The 20,410-nt window shown below is 37.5% G+C and overlaps 1 protein-coding gene across 1 annotated transcript in view; it reads left to right on the top strand.

Moving 5' to 3' along the window:
- The window catches only part of LOC122971978 (paired box protein Pax-2a-like), a 32,228-nt gene extending 27,378 nt beyond the window's left edge, over nucleotides 1-4,850 (top strand). The window contains exons 9-10 of the mRNA XM_044338753.1: nucleotides 1,475-1,561; nucleotides 2,958-4,850. Of these exons, the coding sequence (XP_044194688.1) occupies nucleotides 1,475-1,561; nucleotides 2,958-3,079 (209 nt within the window). The 3' untranslated portion in view covers nucleotides 3,080-4,850. The remainder of the gene's footprint in view (nucleotides 1-1,474; nucleotides 1,562-2,957) is intronic.
- The last annotated feature ends 15,560 nt before the right edge of the window (nucleotides 4,851-20,410 follow it).

Genomic DNA, 20,410 nt, shown 5'->3' with positions numbered 1-20,410 from the left:
CCATTATAAAGAGCTGTGATGACGTGTTTCATTATCACCTCGGCCAGGAAGGTTATATTTGCTGTGCCATTTGTTTTGTCTGTTAGTTGGCAGATAAACCTGCAGATTTCAGAACAGAATTCATTGAAACTTGGTGGAAAATAAGGTCATAGAACAAGGAATGATTGCTTTTGTGAAGGATTTTTTAAAAATTCTTAAAGGGTGAGTTCACCCAAATTACAAAGATTATTTCGGCTTACCTCAGTGGTATATTGCTGTGTAAATAGTTTTATTTGTCCAGATTTTGGAGATCTCACATACAACTGAGGTGAACTGAATTTTATTTATGATGTTTAAAGAACTCAATAAGTTACATGATTTCAGTGAACTGACCCTTTAAAATTATGAGATGCAGTGTTTTCAGTAATTTCTGCTACATTCTGATCAACTGTGGCATTGATTTTAAAAATGTGGCACATGTATCACATGATGCTTTATCACTATGTGTATTTTAATACAGATGTGGCTCCAGAAAACATTTCTAAACATTTATTAATTTAGCGTAGCCTTTACATCTAAATAGAGCAGAGCAGTGAATGTGTGCTGTGTGAGTGCTTTCTAGTTCTGCTTCTGTTATTAAAAACAATTTTTAATTTACAGAGACTTTACATTTGTTTGATTTAACAGCTACCAGTAAAAACAAAAGAAGATGTGGTAGCACCCTCGTGGCGGTGCAGTCCAGATTTGCTTTTGGATTTTGACTAATAAAACTGTTAAATCATGTGGGTGGAAAAGCGCCAAGTCAAACATACTTTTACTTTCCATTTGTTCTTATGTGGCACAAAGCAAAAGATGAGGGCCTTAATCCCATGGCTTGTGGTTTTGTGTCACAACCCATTCATCCTATACACAACCACTAAGATTTAGTGGCAGGCGCAAAACACTGTTAAAGCAAAGCCATTTCTCACCAGCTTCATATAAAATAGCCTTTATTGTCTCGTAAAGGAAAGAAACGTGTTGAACCAACAGCAGTGCTCACTGACATGCTCCAAGTTACTTCCCTTGCAATGAAAATTCTGTTGCACCAAACAACAGAGCTCAGACTGGAGGGGATCAGATTGGAGACGTTAAAATTCGTCCAAGAAAGGCTGCAGGATTTATTGCAGCATATCAAAAATGTATGCATGAAACTGTTTATTACCAAATGGTATTTATTAGACCGGTTTGGAATATACTGGAGGAAGAAGAATGAGTAGATATCCATAAATGGGACAGGGAAAGCCGCCTTCAGTGTCACATCCTGTATTGTTCAGTGTTGCATAACTTAAGTGAAATGAAAAAGAAATAAATTACTTGCTTGACTGGTCACACATCGATGACTATCATTTTCCCCCTCAAATTGCATCCTGTTTTGAATGACGAGAAATGACTGCATGTGAAGGGGTAATGGTTTGACGCATTGAAATGCTAATTGATTTGTTGTTTTGGTTTGCAGGGAGTGAGTTTTCGGGGAACCCCTACAGTCATCCACAGTACACAACCTACAATGAAGCCTGGCGATTCAGCAACCCAGCATTACTAAGTGAGTAGTGAGTGAGAAACTGGATGAGAACAATTCATTGACCGTTCGCTAAGCCCCTCCCCCTGAACAGAGATGGACCAATCGTAGCCATAGTAACTGTAACCATGAACAGCAATAATAGTGTGGAGGGTTGGGTCTATTTTTCGTGGTTTTCCAAAACTAAGGCATGCTCATGCTTGTTACTTCAAAAATCTGGAAGCACATCATTAATTGTCTCCATTATTTTGTGGGCTTACACGTTACGTAAACAAAAGAAAAATCTGTCCTGAATGCTATCAGAGTTTAGGCTAACGTTAGCAGCTCCTTCATGTTCTTCATTGTGTTTTGGGAGGTTTACGTTCCAACAACCCCAACTAATAATGCTACTTAAGATTGCATTACGATTCCCACACACATCGGTTAGTCCTCATCCTAAAAGCTGCTTTTCTTGTCATGTTAAAAGTGAAAACATAACCTACTTTTTGAAAATACAAACAGAAGTATGTAAGCTAACCAGATAGTGTTATGTTAGAATTAAATTAAATTAAATTAAAACTCTGATCTTTATGTTTTTTAATCATATTTATAAGGATTGACTTGTTCTGTGTTACAATACAAGAACAATGGTCTTTATTTACATGTCTTGTACCTGGGTCATCAACTGATGAGGATGCTAACTGCCTATAAACATCTTCAGTCTGTCTTTTAGAACAATATATTGAATGTAACCAGGTGCATATTTAAGATTATTCTTTTAAAACGAGCCAGGAAGCTGTAAACTAAAAAATTAAAAAGTCATTCAGAGATAGTATTTTCAGCTAACTCATGGAGCTAATGTTTGTTTTTGTCTACCTCTATGCGAAATCAGGGACCCATTGTTTAAAAAATATAACATATTTGAGTGGTATGTCTGTATCCGTCATCATTGTGAATGTGAAAGCTTGACAGGTGTACAGGAACATTTTGTTTTCTACGGAAGCTCAATGCATTCACCAAAAAAAAAAAAAAAAAAAGAGACCTTATCTTATATTTATGACTTAGGAATCTCATAATTATGAGAAAAGTATATTGTAATTATAAGATAGTTTTCTTGTAATTATAAGATAAAGATCTTATATAGATAATCTGAAATTTTGCGTTTAATTCCTGCTTGGTTTGAGACACTGGTAGCCTGAGTAATGTGGATGGTGTCATGATCTTTTTTAATTTTCTAATTATGAGATCTTTTCTTGTAATTATGAGATAGTATGTCATAATTAAGTCTACTTTTCAATATGAAATAATGTGTAAAACAACAACCTACCAATCTAATTACACTAATAACAAGTGATACATTTGGTAAAAGTTGGTAAACTTTATTTGTTGTTTCAAATGGTTCGTTCTTCTGTTAACTTTCAGGTTCCCCTTATTATTATAGTGCCGCATCGAGAGGCTCCGCCCCTCCCACTGCTGCCACTGCCTATGACCGTCACTAGTTACCATGGAAACCAAATCAACCTGCAGGACCATGGCCTCAGCCTCCATATTGCCCCGGTGTGAGCGGCATGGTCCACTGGACACTGAGCATCTGCGCATAAAATGTTCCCGGCTCAGACAATGAGAAACTTAACGGTTTTTGGGATTCCAGACGACTTCTCTCTTCTCTCCTCACAGCTTTTTTTGGACATTCAAAGCCAAAAAAAAAAAAAAAATCTCCAAGGCATCATCAACAGAGACACTGAAAGATGCAACACACATGATGAAAACTGTGGGGAACTTCAGTGGTTTCAAAAAAAAAGGAAAAAAAAATAGAGAAAAAGACTGAAAACAAAAATATCCAGAATTTATTTTCCCCGTGTAGCAGTGTCACAGTTTCATCCCATCATGGATCAATACTGTACATTCCTCTTCTTGACGGCTCTCAGCAGGGACGCTGTCCGGAGCTTAAAATGTAGCAGCAGCCTTTTTTTTTTTTTTCCTTCCTTTTTCCATTTGTTTCCCACTCAATTCAAATGGCAGCGCAGTGAGATCAGAGGAGATTAGCAGCAGCACATGCCGTCTGTGGGAGGCTAACATTGTTTTTATCCATCTCAACAGTCACCGACCAAACATCCAGCATGAGTAAATCGATCGCTTTGATGCCATGAGAAGATTAAGACATGTTCTCTGTGATACACAATCAAGATGTAAAAATGAAAATGAAATAAATAAAGAAACATCAGTTTGAAAATAGAGGGAGCCATGACAGTATATCACCATGGCCCACTATTTGCAAGATTTCAAGAAACTAGTAAATATATTCTTAAAATGATTTTTTTATTTCATTTTTATAATTCGTAATGACTAAACTGCAGACTGCTTGGCTAGTGTTTTACTATTTCTTATTTGTCAGGATACAAGAGGTCATCAGGCAAAACCTTGTTGTGTTTTTTGTTAATTTTGCACTATTTTTGGAGGTTTGCAACACTGGAGCGTTATTATGCAGAAAATGATGATGCATATTTGCTTTACAGCATTTCATGAAACTGACTGTAAGTCTAATAAGTTTCAGTCTGGAAAGGCACTTACAGTTTCACATACTGTTCAGTTTTTTTTTATTTAATTGTAATTCAAGGCCCATCATGTCACATTTGCCTTGACATGCACTACTACTGTATGTTCTCACAGCTTACATTGTTTTTAATTTAAGTTGATTAAGTCTTTGGCATTCAACCACAGAAAAAGGATATAACAGCCATCCCAAGTTAAACAAGTATCATCATTTGCCTATTTTGATGCCAGAAGCGTCCAAATTCACCCTGATAGATGATTCTGACGACTCCAATAGCGTCAAAAAGCAGGGCGACGATTTCAGCTAAATGCCTTAAACATGTTTCCCTCCCGGCTTCAGCTCCCTCACATGTTTCAGGCCAAGTCATTTCCTTGAATCAAGCTGGAATTATGGTTTCTTCATCTGTCAAGTGAATGTATTTGCATTTGCCAAAGACTTAGTTCTCGTCAATGTTTATTTACAGGCCGCCTATATGCATCATGAGAGCAGTATTATTATTATTAGGAAAAACCCACAATGTTTCATGAGGAAAAGTATATGTATAAATTCTATGCAGTGCAGAGATGGTCATCATATGCATATTCAGCTGTAAACCTAAAGGTAGGTGGAGTTTATTTAATGTTATGTTATTTACAAATTGTTCATTTGTAGAAGGGTTTTTTGTGTGTGATGTGAAGACACTTCTCTGTAAATACAGTAAGAAAAAATGTCTTTCATGTTCATGGGTATTATCACTTTCATTATGCTGGTCACACTTGTACAATAATAAAAGTGTCTGAAATCTTTTACGCAAAAAAAAAGAGGCTGCATGGTGTTTCTGACTGTCTGGACTAGAGCTGAAATCATTAGAGAGGAGATGAATTGACAATACTCAAGTCAATTTTTGTTTAAAATGCCAAAAAATGACCGGTTTTAGCTTCTCACGTGTGAGGATTTGCTTCTTTCCTCTGTTTTATATCATTGTAAATTTAATATCTTAAGGTTTTGACTGTTGGTCAGACAAAACAAGCAACTTGAAGATGTAAATGTCGACTCCAGGAAATAGTTTTAGTTCTTTTCTGACATTTTATATTCTATGCAATTAATTGTTTTATTGAAAAAAAACAATCAAAAGATGAAAATAATCCTTAGTTGTGGCCCTAAATAGTCTAATTTTAACAACAGAACTCAAAAACATTATATCAGAGGTCCTGTTAATATTTGGTTCCCATTATCTGATGTAAAATCAATCATAAGCTTGATTTTAACTGATCTGTCAATACATTTATATAAAGTTAGCTTAAGTATAACACTTTATTTTAACCCCCCAGTATATAAACACTTAATTTAAGCAAATATAAGGACATTTTTTAAGTGTTTATTAATGTATTTGACAACAACTGTAACTAACTGGTGTATAAATAGTTAATGAAAGCTTGATAACACAGTAAAACACAGCTTCAATTACACTTAATTATATATGATGACACATATGTCACACATATTTTTTAACACATGTCTATAAACAGTTGAAGATTCATTTTTTACCATTGAAGTAGTAGTTTGGCGGAAAATACTTAACTCAAGGGTCCACGCACTAGATTCCTCCCGGGACTTTCAGCGGCATCTCATGGCATTGTTGTCATGGAGAGTGAAGAAGTGATTACAAATTAATGTATACTCCATAAAAAATACATTAAATTAATATAATTGCAGTACTGTAATAATATAAATCAAATATAACAAATAGTACTTCATAATTCATATTTATAAAAAGTGATTTGAGCTGTGTTGCTGTTTGTACACTAGTTACAGATGCCTGATGTAAGTTGTAATTGTAGACAAACACTTAAAATGTCTTTATATCTGCTTACAATTACATTATAGTGTCTTATTGTGTATTATAAACACTTACGAAGTGTTTATACACTGCTTATTACTGCCAAATTTTAGGTTTAAAATAAAGTGTTATATTTGATATCTACAAATTGTGCTTGAGATGACACATAACTTATTTTCTGAGCAGTAATGGGTACGAAAAAGAAAGAGTCAAATATAAAACACCATGCCATAATGAATTCAGGCACTTAATGAGACTGTTTTGAGATAAATGTATTTACTTTTCAGGTATAAAAGATCACATGGTAGACGGGGGCTGCAGTGAGAATGCCTCTGAATGTTTTCTCCATGATTTGGATCACTGAGCAGCACATAAAGTGTTTAACCTCTCCTCGCTTTGTAAAGCTGAATTAATTTTTCTAGCAGTGTGCCTGAATTCAATTTGTGCTAAGTTGCAGTGAGAGATTTATGCATGAAATCCCTCTTAGAGCTTATTTTCACTCTTTCTTCGCTCCGTAATCCCTCCGCCACTGCCGCCTTGTATGACTTAGTTATATCATTATTGATTTACAACAAGTGGACACTGTCCTGATTAGCGCTCTGCGATTTGCAAAGGATTTGGGGCAGCGCACCCCGATAAAGCAGCGTGTACATTTGAATTGATGTGAGACAGAATGGGAATGTATAATACAATAGCTGAGCTCTTCACTTGTTCATTCAGACATTCATATCTGGTCCAAACACTACTTTCAGTCTTGTTTTAATGGCAAAAAATGTGAGTTTTACCCTCTGGCCCAGCATGGATATGATATTTAATGAAAATACTATGAAGTTTTTCTATTTCTATCCTTCTATCACACATTTTCCTGCAAATTTCAACATTGTAAAAGGAGAAAATAAGCTCCTCTAAAAAGTATACTGAGCTGAGCTGTTTTTTGGTGCACTCTGATGCCTCTGGGCCAACGAGAAGAGACCCCTTTTTGCTTTGTAATTCAATTTCTCTGCCTGTTGTTTATTTCATAGCTCCCCTGTGAAGCATCAAAAGCTGATGTTCTGTCAGCCCTTAACTGTCGTATATATATGTTTGTCATTCACAGCCCTTGTTAAAGGAGGAGTGGAAAAAAAAGAGCTTGACTCTTTTGTCTCCCCAGCTGAGAATTCCCAGAAGCAGAATTATTCTATTTAGATGGAAACTTTTCTTTTTTTTTTTTGTCACTTTCCTGTCTAAATTGGCATATCTGGCTCTCTCCTCCAAAACCAATAAACTGTGAACCTGGATGTATCTGTCAATCAAGCTCAAATTGACTGCAGCATGCCAGATGACAACAGCATCCTCTGGAATATAAATATATATATATTGTTTACCATATACACTGTATAAGAGCAGTGGGATGATCTGATTGGCTCTAATCAGCGCCTGTCACTGCCTTTGTTCATCAAATTTTCAGTTAATATCAGTGAACGAAGAAGAATGACACTAGTTGTCTATGACTACATCTAAAGTTCATATAAAATTGAGTATTTGATCCTAAAAAAGAAACAAAAAAGTTCAACTTGGATTGAATAAAGACATTTTTATTCAAATGAAAAACTAGTTTAGTAATCAAGTTAATGCACAAGTGCTGAAATGTTGATTTACTGTGCATTTTATAATGAAACGGGACGCTCTCTAGCTATAATTCTTAATTCATTTGTGAGGAAAAAAAGCCTTTTTATATTATACTTTTTCCTCTCTGTCTAATTGTGACATTAATGTGATTAGTCCTCTTTGGACAGGCAGTAATTATCCTAATGTGCTGTACATTTCTCCTGGGGAAGTTGAATTACTATTCCTCAAAAGTTAAGGACAAAAATACTGTATGTACCTATGAAAATGGATTGATCTTGAAAATTGTATGATCCATTAAAAATATGTTCATCATTAACTTTTAAGAAGAAGGAGAAAATAAACAGTTTGGGACTCCACACATGGCAGGATGCGTGTTGGAGTATAGTTTTGACAGTAATAAGAAACACTTATTTCAAGTATTACAACAGTGAACCTCGTCATGCATAACTTCAGACCCACAGTGTCAGATCTAACTGTTGACCTTTTCAAGCTGCTCCACGCTAATACATGCTGACTGAACACTCTCTCTCTCTCTCTCTCTCTCTCTCTCTCTCTCACTGTGCGATTTGTACAGTGGTTCTATGAATATGCCGCAGCAACTGAATTATAATTTGGTTACTGGTGTGTCAAATGTACAATAAATCCTCAGGATGTTATCATTTGCAGTGACACGCCAAGACAAGGGGGTGCTGCTGAGGAAATATGAAAATGCATTTCACGTCTTTATACCCGAGTACTGGTTTAGACGCTATGAAAAGAGGGAATGGATCTGCTGCTTTATGTGCTGTATCTAATTGGATATGGCAATATATAATACGATTCTCCAGTATCCATCAATTCCTGTGTTAGACCTGTTTGTATGGCCGTGTCAGTGGGGCAGCCTAGCTTGTTATGATGCCTGAGCAGCAATTATGAGGTAATTTTTGACTCTTGCTGTGTGAGGCCATCCAGAGGATACTTGAGGGGAGGTTCCTAATGAGTAAGCATTGATTGATTGGACATAATAAGAGCCCTGCTTGACTGAAAACGACTGTGAGAAAAAAAAAAGGGGGGGGGGGGGGGGGCAACATATTTCCAAATGAAGCAAATGTCTGTCGATTAGATCTGTTAGCGTATAGGTGAGCACCACTCCTCTGCCAAAGTGGAGGCCGCTGCCTGGCTGGCTCAGCCCAGAGCCAAACCTCATTTACCCTTCACCAGTAAATAATTACCCTAATGGCTATTGTGTGATACATGATGCAATTAAAGCCTAATGCAATGCGCCTCACTTAGTGAACGTGTCAGGTCCCACGTAACAGGCGCTGGTGGTCCTGGGCGAGCAGGGCTTGCTACCTGACTGGCCAGTAATGGGGATATCCTCCAAAGCAGACAGAAGAGCTCCCTAATCAGCTGGATCTGTCAGCCAGGCGTGTTTGTTTGCAACCGGGGGAGCTGGGAAATATTCAGCGAGAAGTAGGGAGGGCGGGAGGGGGGGGGGGGGGGGGGGGGGCAGCAGAATTTGATGCAGGCTATTCCTGTTAGCAGAAGAGGGAATAATAGAAGCGGGAAGAAGAGAGAGGGCAGAATCATCAACCCCCATCCTTTCCCCCCTATAACCCCAGCTTCTCCTGCAGCTCCCCTCACCCTCGCCTCCTCTCCACCACCACCACCACCACCACCACCACACTCCCAACACCCCAGTCACTGTCAGGCCAAACACATGATGAATTGCCCTGTCAACAGAATTCATTCAGGGACCAATTAATTCAGCAGAAATGAACTAGAGCCATCAGTCGCTGAAAAACTCAGAGCAAAGAGAGCAAAGTAGCTCTCTTTGGAAGAAAGGGAGACAGTGTGTGTGTGTGAGGGAGAGAGAGAGAGAGAGAGAGAGAGGGAGAATGAGAGAGAGGGTGCCATGGGAGTGCAGTGGAAGTTAGCCTGACAGGAATTGGTCATTTAATGCTTTAGCGCACTGGAGACAGCCCCTGTCATAGAGGAAGCCATGACAGGACTCCCCTGGTACTTTATTTATTAATTATCCAGAGCAGCAAGGGGCATTTAACTGTCTCACTCCAGGCCTGTCAACTCGACTTCTTGTCATTTCCTCTCCATAAACAGGTCCTTTGGAAACAAACCCGAATCAAAGCAGGAGAAAATGTAATTATTAACAAAGCAAATACTTTTCTTGCATAAAAAAAAAAAAAATCAGTTTTCATGCGAAGAGTTGTTGTTATTGTTAAGACGTGTGGCTCCACTTTCAACATCTTAACACCTGATTGTCATTAAGGAAACAATATCTGGGCTTGTGTTGTGTCAGATGATCGGCTGTCAGCAGTGAAAGGGCTCCAATGAGTCAGGTCTCTCTCATGACCTCTTGATGTAAAAATAACACAAGCACCCCTTATAGAACACACACAACACATGTTAGGAAATATGTATCTAATACACACTTTATCTGATGAAGAAAAACTATCAAAAAAGACTCATTTAATTGTCAAATAATGTTTTAATTCATCCATAATTCTTGTGAGTTATATTGTTGTTTGATGAGTGTTAGAAGTTCTGAAGTCACCATTAATTAAGTCACCGTAAAAACTCCATAAATATATTTTACTGACTTTCTCATCAGTGATAAACTTGACTTTACAGTTCAGCATCTATTAAACACCGCTACAGTAGCCAGCACTTAAATAAAGGAACATTACACCCAAAATCATAATGACACAACAATGCAGTGGAGGCTAACTAATGACTAAAGTGTAAAGCAGACTGAGAAAATGTGGCCAGGGTATTATTTTAACATAATGATGAACTTCATATGAAATCTGCTAATCTATTGGAATATATGTTTTTCAAGGTAATACTATGTGTTGTTTATTTGTTAGAGAGATGTAAAACAGTTTGTATTGGTGGGATAAATGGATTAAAGATGGTAAAATAATCAAAAACTGGACATCACATTGTTGCCCTACATATATGCTTCTTGCATTTTAGACTTTATACTATATTTTAACCTCAATGTAGGAAAATTCCCCAACACCTCACTATTCAACTCAGCATCATCACTTTTCTAATGTGTTCATTTCTTTTACATCATCTCCTTTACAGTCACACAAACCATTAACCTCTTTACAAGCTGATTGCAATGATGTAAATTATAGCTTATTGTACTATTGTATGAATTGTAAGTCACTCAGAATAAATCAGTGAAATGAGATGACCAAGCTATTTCAGAACATCTCTTATGTTCTTAATGCGGAGCCCTCTGAAACCAAGCTGTATAATGCATGACGTCAACTTTGAAGTACATATAGAAGAAAGCTAGTGAGATCCTTTTTCCAGCAATGTAATAAGAAACTTTTCTTTTAGAATAAGAATAAAAACAATACCACAAGGATTTTTACAGAATGCAATAGTGCAACTATTGTCTTCCTACTGTGCTGTTTTCTCTGCTGGAAACTCAATGACCTGTTCAGTCAAAGGTTTGATCTTTCCCCATTGTGCTGTGTTGATCAGGTGGTAAATATTTGATGGAACCTTTTCTTTAGCACATGATGCATCCCTGTGTAACAGGAGGATGAAGTAGCAGCTGGGAAGCTGCTTATGCCATCAGGTATTCCTTACCAAGATCACACAACAACCCACGGCAAAAAAGCAGCAGCTTCGCCTTCCCTAACAGCATTATTAAGCACTTTTACGAAGCAGGAAATACATAAAAACTTCATGAGGGAATATGAAATGATGTCTCATCTGATCCTCCCATCATCATGAGAGTCACAATCCTGGAAACAAACACCTTGTAGTAAGTAGATCATCTAAAAACAGTCTTAAATCCACACACTAGCATGGTTGTCACAACCATAAATTGAGCGCCAACATTTAACTAATCTTCTTTGCAACTTTGAAACAAAGGCGATGAAATCCAGAGGAAACCAGAAATAAGAAGATGTGCTGCAGTATATAATTAATTAAATGAGACTAATTAGGAACATGAGAGCAGGTGCCAGGCTATGGGCTGACAGAACAGACAGCCAGACAACAGGAAGGGAGAAAAAAAAAACCTATGGGTAAGGGGTGTAACGTGACAAGAGGAGGGACAAAGCAACTTTCTGTGTTTTGTCACATGAAACCTCCAAGGAATATGTGTGACAGAAACTGTAGACCCAGACACCATGGGGGTCTTTCCCTTTGTTTAAGACAGATTTTCATTTCGCCAATTTGAGGTTGATGCAAGCAAGAGATTTTCCTGCTCATTATTTCTGCATGTGGATTTTTTTTTTTTAGATAAAAGAACAGTACAACTGAGGCGCTAGCATATGAACATGTGCAGTAGCTCACCGGAAACAGCATAGAGATGTCACACATTTAGGAATACTGTGCGTATGAGTGCTAATGCAAGGCTTATATCACAGACTGCACCACCTCCCACAGAACTCAATGTTATTTTTTGCCATTTTTGGGTGATAAAACTAATTCCAACTGACCGGTTTCTGCACCAGAGTCATAACATTAAAGCTATGGATGTGAACTATTCTGATACATAAATGGTGTATAAATACAGGAAGTGTTAGATACAAGAAAACCTGTATTTTTGCCACAAAAAGCAACTCTCATCCTCTTTTTCTTTCACACTGACGTGGTTCTCAACGTTATGGAAAGTCCAGCTTGTGCAGCCAGAGACGCTCAGAAGGGGCATCAGCCTATTTTATCACAATTTGCTCACTAACCAGTTACAAATGTGGCATGTGATGACAATAATGAGGCTTGATGTCACTTAGCCTTTGGGCCGTGTGTGTGGAATAGCAAAGCAGGATGTCAGGGTGCTGCAGGTCCTCCACTCTGGCACTGAGAGGCCTCCTGCACGCGAGGTGACAGACACCTCGGTTAGAGAGAGAGCCGCCTCTCTAACAGCATTATAAATTACTGTAGATCCTATTTGTGTCAGTGGAGGCAAGTGAGGGGAAAATTCAACATCAGCCTATTTATTCATTTACTTATTCCCTGGCTCGGTCAGGCACAGTGCTGCCGGAGAGCAGCTCTGCTCCGCTCTGCAGTGCCACTCTGCCTCAGAACAAATGCTGTGTGTTTACAGGGACACATGGGCTTTTTATTTTAGATGCACCGGTGATATCAGAGTCAATCAGGCCAGAAAAGGGAAAGGTTTACAGTGGAGCCTGAGTTTTTAAACAACCATAAAGTGTAGATAAAGCTACGAGTGTAGAAAGCTGCAGAAGTGTTCAAATTAATTCACTCCTCTACAGTTTTTTTAAAAAATTTACAACAAGTCATCACAACTATGACAAAATAGGAAGTCTGTCCTCCAACTATGACTTCTGTGACCATTACATGAATCTGGGCAGTTTCTGATGCCACCTCTTTGGTTAAGGTCTTGTTTAATTAAGTCTAGTTAAGTTTAGGAAACTAAAACATGGTTAGGATTAGTGAAAGATCATGATGGTAGCTAAAAGAAATAAAGTCAGACACTTTCTTGACCCAAACATCCACACCGACTGATTTTCTGGCGATATAACATCACACTACATTCTTTGCTCCAGAGAAGAAGAGGCCACTTGTTAGAAAAACGAGAAGTTATTTTAAGTATTTCAACAAATAGCTGATGCTGGTGATGTCTCTTTATTTCACATTATTTAACAAGGAAATCCCTATTGAGATTAAAAATCCTGGTCAAGGTAGGCAGCAATACTATGAGTTACAGAAAAACAACATAAAACAGACGTCATAAAGTCAGAATTAAACTAAAATGTGATTATGAAATCATAAAAAATGCCAATAATGCCAATAAGATCACATCCTAGAAACAACCCAGAGTGGTACATTAAGAGTGCTCAACTATTAAAACAAATAAGATCTAAACCTAAATCTGCAGAACAATAAACTAATGAGATTCTAATATTCCCAAAAACATTGACAGACAAAAAGTGGTAAATGAAAGTCTTTTTTTTTTTTGAGTAGATGCTGTGCGCTCAGTAAACACTCTCACCTGACTGAACGTTCAAAACAAGAATGTTAACAGTTCTTACTTTGCGTAATCAATAACAAGTGACAGGGAATGGATTCTGAAAAAAAGTAATTTCCCGGCTAACAATGCCACAAGTGATTTAAATGAACAAAGTGACCACAGCTCGATATGTTTTTGTGTGCACCTGTTAATTCACCAAAAAAAAAAAAAAAAAAAAAAAAAAAAGCTAATACAGAAAAAGAGATGGAGCTTTCGTTTAATTATCAAGGGATGGCTTGGACTGTGCATCATCATTAGTTTGACTAAATAGCGTCGGTCAGTGACTCAAGTAGTGGTAAATGGCACAATTAGCAGGCTGAGCAGGGAGAGGTATATTCAATTTGAAAGCCTTCTTTCTTAATCCATCTCCTGTGATCATGAGAAATGCTGAGCTATGGGCTTTTACGCTCAATGACATTAATCAGGTTAATTCTAAGTAAAATGTCAACATTGTAATCAAGAAGTAGCGCACTCCAGCAAAACGTAAATGTCTATGGACGCTAAATTTAAACAGCTTTTATCTTTCTTTTATATCCAACTTAATGCTGTCGTCTTCTTTTGTACATAATGCTCAGATTCCTGTGGTAGCAACTTGGCACCTTTCCTCCTCAGCTGAGCATATTTGATTAACAGCTAAAAAAAAAAAAAAAAAAAACAGAGCACAGATTACTTTGAAACCTACGTAGCAACCAACAACAATGAATAGCTTAAGTACAGACACCAGGGAGGTGTTGACATGCTTCCTTAACATGAATCTGTTGTTCCTTGTTCTACTTCTCCCAGTGCCCCAGTGCTTAATCCCTCAGTGCACTTGCTCTGTAACCCCAGCAGGTGCAGTGGGAATCTATAAACACAGCTGGTGCGTCTCAGCGTCAAAACTCTCAGATCTACCCTCACCTCGCACCTCACCCCACCAAACCCCCCCCCAGTTTACCCAGAATACCGCACATAACCCAGATTCACAATGCTGGGTGATTCTTTTATCAGGGCTGCAGGCAAAAGGAGGGTTCATGTCAACCAATTACAAGTACTCAGTGTTTCCGTCAGGATTTTTAGAAATTTGTCAGGGTTAAAAAGCCACTAAAACAGCTTAAAGACCATCATGGGACACTAAAACTCTCAGAACTCACAAAATTCCTTTGTGATTAGCATCTTATTAAAGCAAGGTGACCCACGACACAGAATAATAAATAATAATGTAGTAATATAAGGTGATATTCATACATAAACTGAGACGCATACAGTTACACATACAAAGCAACAAAATCGAAAACACAAAATCATAAACAAGCAGTTAAAGTAATAATTTCAATATGCAGCAGAAATAAAGACAAAACATTGTCTTGGCAGTGTTTTAGGACAAAACTCAATTTTATAGGCACTGACTGACACTGACATGGATGATGTCTATATGTTATAAGAGGAAAAATAATATATTTATTTTTAGTACAAAGGAATGTTGATTAAATCCAAGACTACTAGAGTCAAGTCCAAGACAAAGTCACAAGAGGTTTGAACTCTTGGAGGACTGATTGAAGACCTAAAGACTGGTACATGTCTTTGCCAAACGTAAAAAAAAAAAAAACTATAGGGAGGTTATTAAAGATAAAGAGAAATATGGATCTAGTTACATGAGGTCTTGCTCTAACCTTTAAAATCCAAATAAGTCCTCATACAAAAACAGCAATATGTTGTTTGTCATTACCCTCCAAATGATCTATATGGGTGTTAAAAAAGTGATTCATATGAGCGTTTCTGGTCTGACACTGCGATTGTAAAGGTTGGATGAGTTTAATTAAAGACTACAGTTCTGGTTGATTTTGAGACACCTGTGGTTAATAATGTCTTACTAATACAAGTCCTGGAGTTCTTTCCAAAATTACACATTTATTGATCGCTGGGGGCAGAAAACGTGCATAGAGGAGCTACTCTGTTCGGCCATGATGGACATTTTATCTGTTCTTCATGAATATGTGTAGCTTTACTTACACCAATACAAATATGTTTATCTGGCTGCTCCGCATTATTATTATTAGTATGTGACATATGCATATGACCACAAATCATGTGCAATGTCGGCTAATGTCTTCTGAATTTCGTCCAGTGCATGCATTCTTTATTTCCTATGAATCCCTTTTGTATGTGGTCATCATTTCAATCCTGCAAAGGAATGGTGCCACTAACAATGCAAATTATTCTGTACAGTAGAGAGTGTAAATATATTTGAGTGTAGAATGAGCATAAATATACAGTATTTAATGTCTTTAGCAGAATAAATGTCCACCGTCAATAGTATCAAAAACATACAATATTACGATATTACGATATTACGATATTACGATACGATATGATATGTATCCCCAGATTAGAATACGTACATAACCAACGTACATAACCAACGTTGTCGCAGTGGTAATGACTTGTCAATCACAAGGTTGCCACGCCGTAAAGCCTTCTGTTTTGCAACCAGTGGAGTCGCCCCCTGCTGGCCATGAGAAAGAATGCAGGTTTAAGGCACTTCTGCATTGGCTTCACTTTTCAGACCTGGAGCTTGCTGCTTGTTTAGGACCGAAAGTATCAGCTAATCTGTTTCATCAGGACTGGGTAGTTATGGTTTGATCAGAAATGATCAACAGTTTTCTGACAGCATAAGCCACTGATTGGCATACTGATTGGTGCATGGAAATATGTGACGTCAACTTTTTTTAAATTAGCCCCGCCTTCTTCAAACCAATAGGAGGAGCACAGTCAAAAACAAAAACACAGGAATCACTAATGTGAAATAACCAAAATTGCTCCAACTTTTGAAGAATATTGTGCGTTCACAGGTCATAACAAGAAGCTGATTGAGAAAATACATTTTCAGAGTCTTTAAGGATTATAACTTTGAACTTGGTCAATCATAAGGAAAGACCACGGTCATCCTGTAAATCCAGTCATTGACTCCAACATTTTCCTAAAAGGTTTGTGGCACTATCACAACATCAGGCTTTCACCTCTGCTTCTGAGAGAGGACAGTCAGTATTCACGTGACCATTGGAAATCATTTGTCAGGAACACGGGAACACAGGTCATTTTAATCTAAAGCTGTAATTTTCCTGTTAAGGACAATCTGCGAGTTTGTCAAATCTAAAGAGAAAAGTAGTTCTATTCAAGCAAGCGACAAATTGACGTTTGAGGACTATTACAGTACACAGTGTACACAGTGATGAGGAAATAAGCAAAGGTAGACCAAATAGAGACAGTCTAAAGTAAAAGATTTTGGAGAGGTGGTCTGAAGACAGAGACTGAAGTGCAAAGCCTTATAATGTAATAAATGTTCACGTACAATTTAATACTGTACACTGTATCTGCTCCCTTCTGTTGTATGTATGTACAGACATGTCACCCACTTGTCTTTTCTAGAGGCTTGATGATTCCTGGAGTCGGTTGTCTCACTCGCTCTGATTTAATGTTCTACTTGGCTTTGCATTTTAACTCATTAAAGTGTCGTAGTCTATACCTGCCCAGGAACGTTAGTCCTGATTGCTTAGGAAATTCACCGCTCCCTGCCTGTAATGAGAGTGGACAGAGGTTAGAACAGCTCAATAAAAGAGATAACCAGTCTTTGATCCAAACAGCCATGCAGAACATACAGGCAATACCATCAGAAAATGTACTGTCAGGAATTTTGGATTTTAAATTACACCTGATTAACTTGAAGGGAGGTGGAAGAAGAGTTTGGTGGACTTGGACAGGCTGAAAAGAAACATGTCAGTTTGTCTACATGTCAACTTTCCTGAAGACTATAAGACATTGAAACTCTGCATAAAGAAAAACAGTTAATGCTAAACACACAGATTAGTTGCCGCATGTAAAAATTAAATGCAGGCTCTCAGTGTTGAGGGATTTTATTTCATGCATGTCATTCACTTCCATCTCGAGCGCTGCAGAAGTGTGAGAACAGCCCTTGCTGATCAAGATCAGTGAGCAGTCTCACGTCTGCAGATGTTGGCTGTGTTATTATCAGAATACATCTACACATCAGACTGCTGCCATTAAACAAGCATCACAGAGAGAAGTTTGATTCTGTAGAATTTGAATACTCCTCAATTTTAGTGTAAAGACATAAAGATTATAATTATACTGCAGCTATTATGCATGTTTTTTTCCATTTTTTCAAAAAAGCATAAACAATTTTTGGACATATTTTTGAAAACCTCTGGTTGGATGTTTCCCTTGACAATGATTGACTGACATTTGAGGTCCAATGTTGCTAAGAGACAAGCTGTCAGCTGTCAACTAACTTGAGAACTCATTCTGTATCCTACGAACTAGCCCACGTAGAGTTAGCTATCAACCATTAGTGATTTAAACTGCCTGTCTCTTTACAAATTCAACATTTGGGAGGACCCATAGTGCTGTTAAAGGATACGACTGGCAACTTTCTATATTTTTATTAAACTATATTAATCTGTGTGCTACATTGTAATGTTAAGTTGTAAATTTCTCAAAGAACTTCAGTACAAAATCAAGAGGTTTTCATATGTAGCACAACAAGCTAACAAAATTCTGTAAACGGAACCATGTCCCCACACGTGCACAGTGGTGTTTGCCTTATAAGGAACTACTGTCAGCCATTTCTAAACAAAGTAACATGACCGTAATCTTTGTGGCGATGGAACATATCCAGTGCAATGGTGTGACTCACTGATGTGTTTTTAATAGTATTTGGACAACAACGGAGGTCTATGGCACAGAGGAATACGCTATAATCAGGATTTGGATACACACGAAATACTTGTAAGTAGATCAACTCATTGCTGGTTTGGCTCTGCACATGAGATTTGGTGACAATGACAAAAATATAAAAAAAATGCTCACCTTATGCTTTAAGTTTGTATTGGAAAAGATATCCTTATTAGCTTAGCTTGCTAATGTTAGCAGTGATTCCTACAAGATGTTACTTTTCATTTGTCAACAGCTGCTGAGTCACCGGAGGTCTAGCTAGCATTTCATGAGTCCATTTCTGGCGATGGTTAAAGACCAGACTGTCCAAACTCACACAAGTAGTCCTGTAACCTCAGCACTCCGTACATAACCCTGTGATTCAAATAACAAAAAAAGCAAAGAAAGGAGTCACAGAATAACGTAGGGATCACTTATAAATCATATTTAAGACAAAGCAGCCGCTAACAACAACGACCCACAGCTTGTTATCTTCGTTCGTTTTATCATATTACAAACATTTTTTGTTCCTGTCTACACAGATTTGCACCGATCAAATTACCAGTATTGTCAGATGGAACTATATAGATGTAGGGGGGCACTAAAGAAAAACAACTCCCAACAAACTCCATGTATATTGATTTCTTAGCAATAATTAATTCAAAATTCACTTTAATTCACTTTAACTTTAAATTAAATGAGCTTCAATGAAGCTGTGTGAAACTCTGAAGCTTAGCTAATAAGGATAATAGTTAAAAAGAGAAAAGTGCTTCTCTATAAGATAAAAATGTCCCAGTGTACTGGCACGAAACATGTCTATTGGCAGGATATATTACCTCCTGTAATTGATATTTTCTTACATCAGGATTATGTTTCAACAAGTCTCCTTTTCTGACTTTTATTAAAAAGTTAAACTGATTCTAAACATTGTCTCAAATCCCTCAGCTATTGAATATTCACAAGGCTCAACTAAAAAAAGATTTTGATCACCCAGAGGTGCCACTGCAGCCATAGTCTGAATGTGCTTTCCAAAACACTTGAGGGGGAAAAGGATTTCTTCATCTCCAAGCTAATGGTGTCCATTTCTGTTAATCTATGGCCCAGTGTTTTCCAATTTGGAGGGTGTATCCTCACTCTCCACTGTCTATTATGCTCCAGGGCTGAGGAGAGGCCACTTTCTCCCCATCTTTTGGCACTTGAATTAAATGGAAGCAACTTGATTGCTGGGAAGCACAAGACTAAGCAATCAAGCAATTAAACCAGCAGCACCAGCTCAGGAGAGAATTAATTTGTATATAATGATATCCTCTAGTCTTTTTACTCACATTGTAGTTTCATGGCTCTTTTGGGCTCTTTTGTTTGGAGAGTACACTCCTCTCTTGGCTTGTCAGAGAGATGAAAACAAATCTATGGTTAATAGGTCCACCATGGACAGAAGAGGTCTATTAGACAGTCCCTCCAGTTTTTCACAGAGTTTTTGTGATTGTTGCAATTTTTTTTTTTTTTTTGCTGTAAAATTGCACCTAATGAAGAAAGAGCCATATATAATCACTTTCTATGATAACAAACACATCACAGAAATAACTGGAAATATTTAGTTCTCCTCCATGGGTTCAAAGTTTCAAAAAAATTCCTGAGTCATAAAAGTGACGTATCTAATATAGAAAAAATAGGCTACATCTTCTGTAAAAAAAAAAAAAAAAAAAAAGTGCTTTAAATGCTTTTCAATTGTATTAATTCAACATATACTGTATGCACAAAAACAGTGCAATCTCTTACAACTGTAAGGGTGTATAAATGTATGAAACTGCAAGTCAGAGTCCTCTGTTTGATACTCCATCTCCTCTCCCTCATCCTCATCTCCCATCAAAATGCTCCACTGCAGAGTCATTGGGTGCATAAAACTCATGTATGCACAAGATCATGTGATCAAATAGAGGTGTCAGATTAGAAAACGCTCCTATAGGTCATTCTGGAGTGCGTGGTCAAACGATCTATTTGGTCATATAATTTGGAGGACTTGTTGAAATTTTTGCTAAAACGACTGTAACTGTGGAAGATATCCACTGTCCTTGACTTTGAACTCTGACTAACTTTTAGATAAACCTAAAAATTGTAAAGCATATTTGGAAGAGATCGTCTAATGATCAGTATGAACTGGAGGAATGATCACAGCGAGAAAAACTTGTTTCAATGTTCATTTATGTA

This window comes from Thunnus albacares, chromosome 20 (genome assembly GCF_914725855.1).
Source record: "Thunnus albacares chromosome 20, fThuAlb1.1, whole genome shotgun sequence".
NCBI lineage: Eukaryota > Metazoa > Chordata > Actinopteri > Scombriformes > Scombridae > Thunnus > Thunnus albacares.
This window is presented reverse-complemented; position numbering and strand designations above follow the sequence as displayed.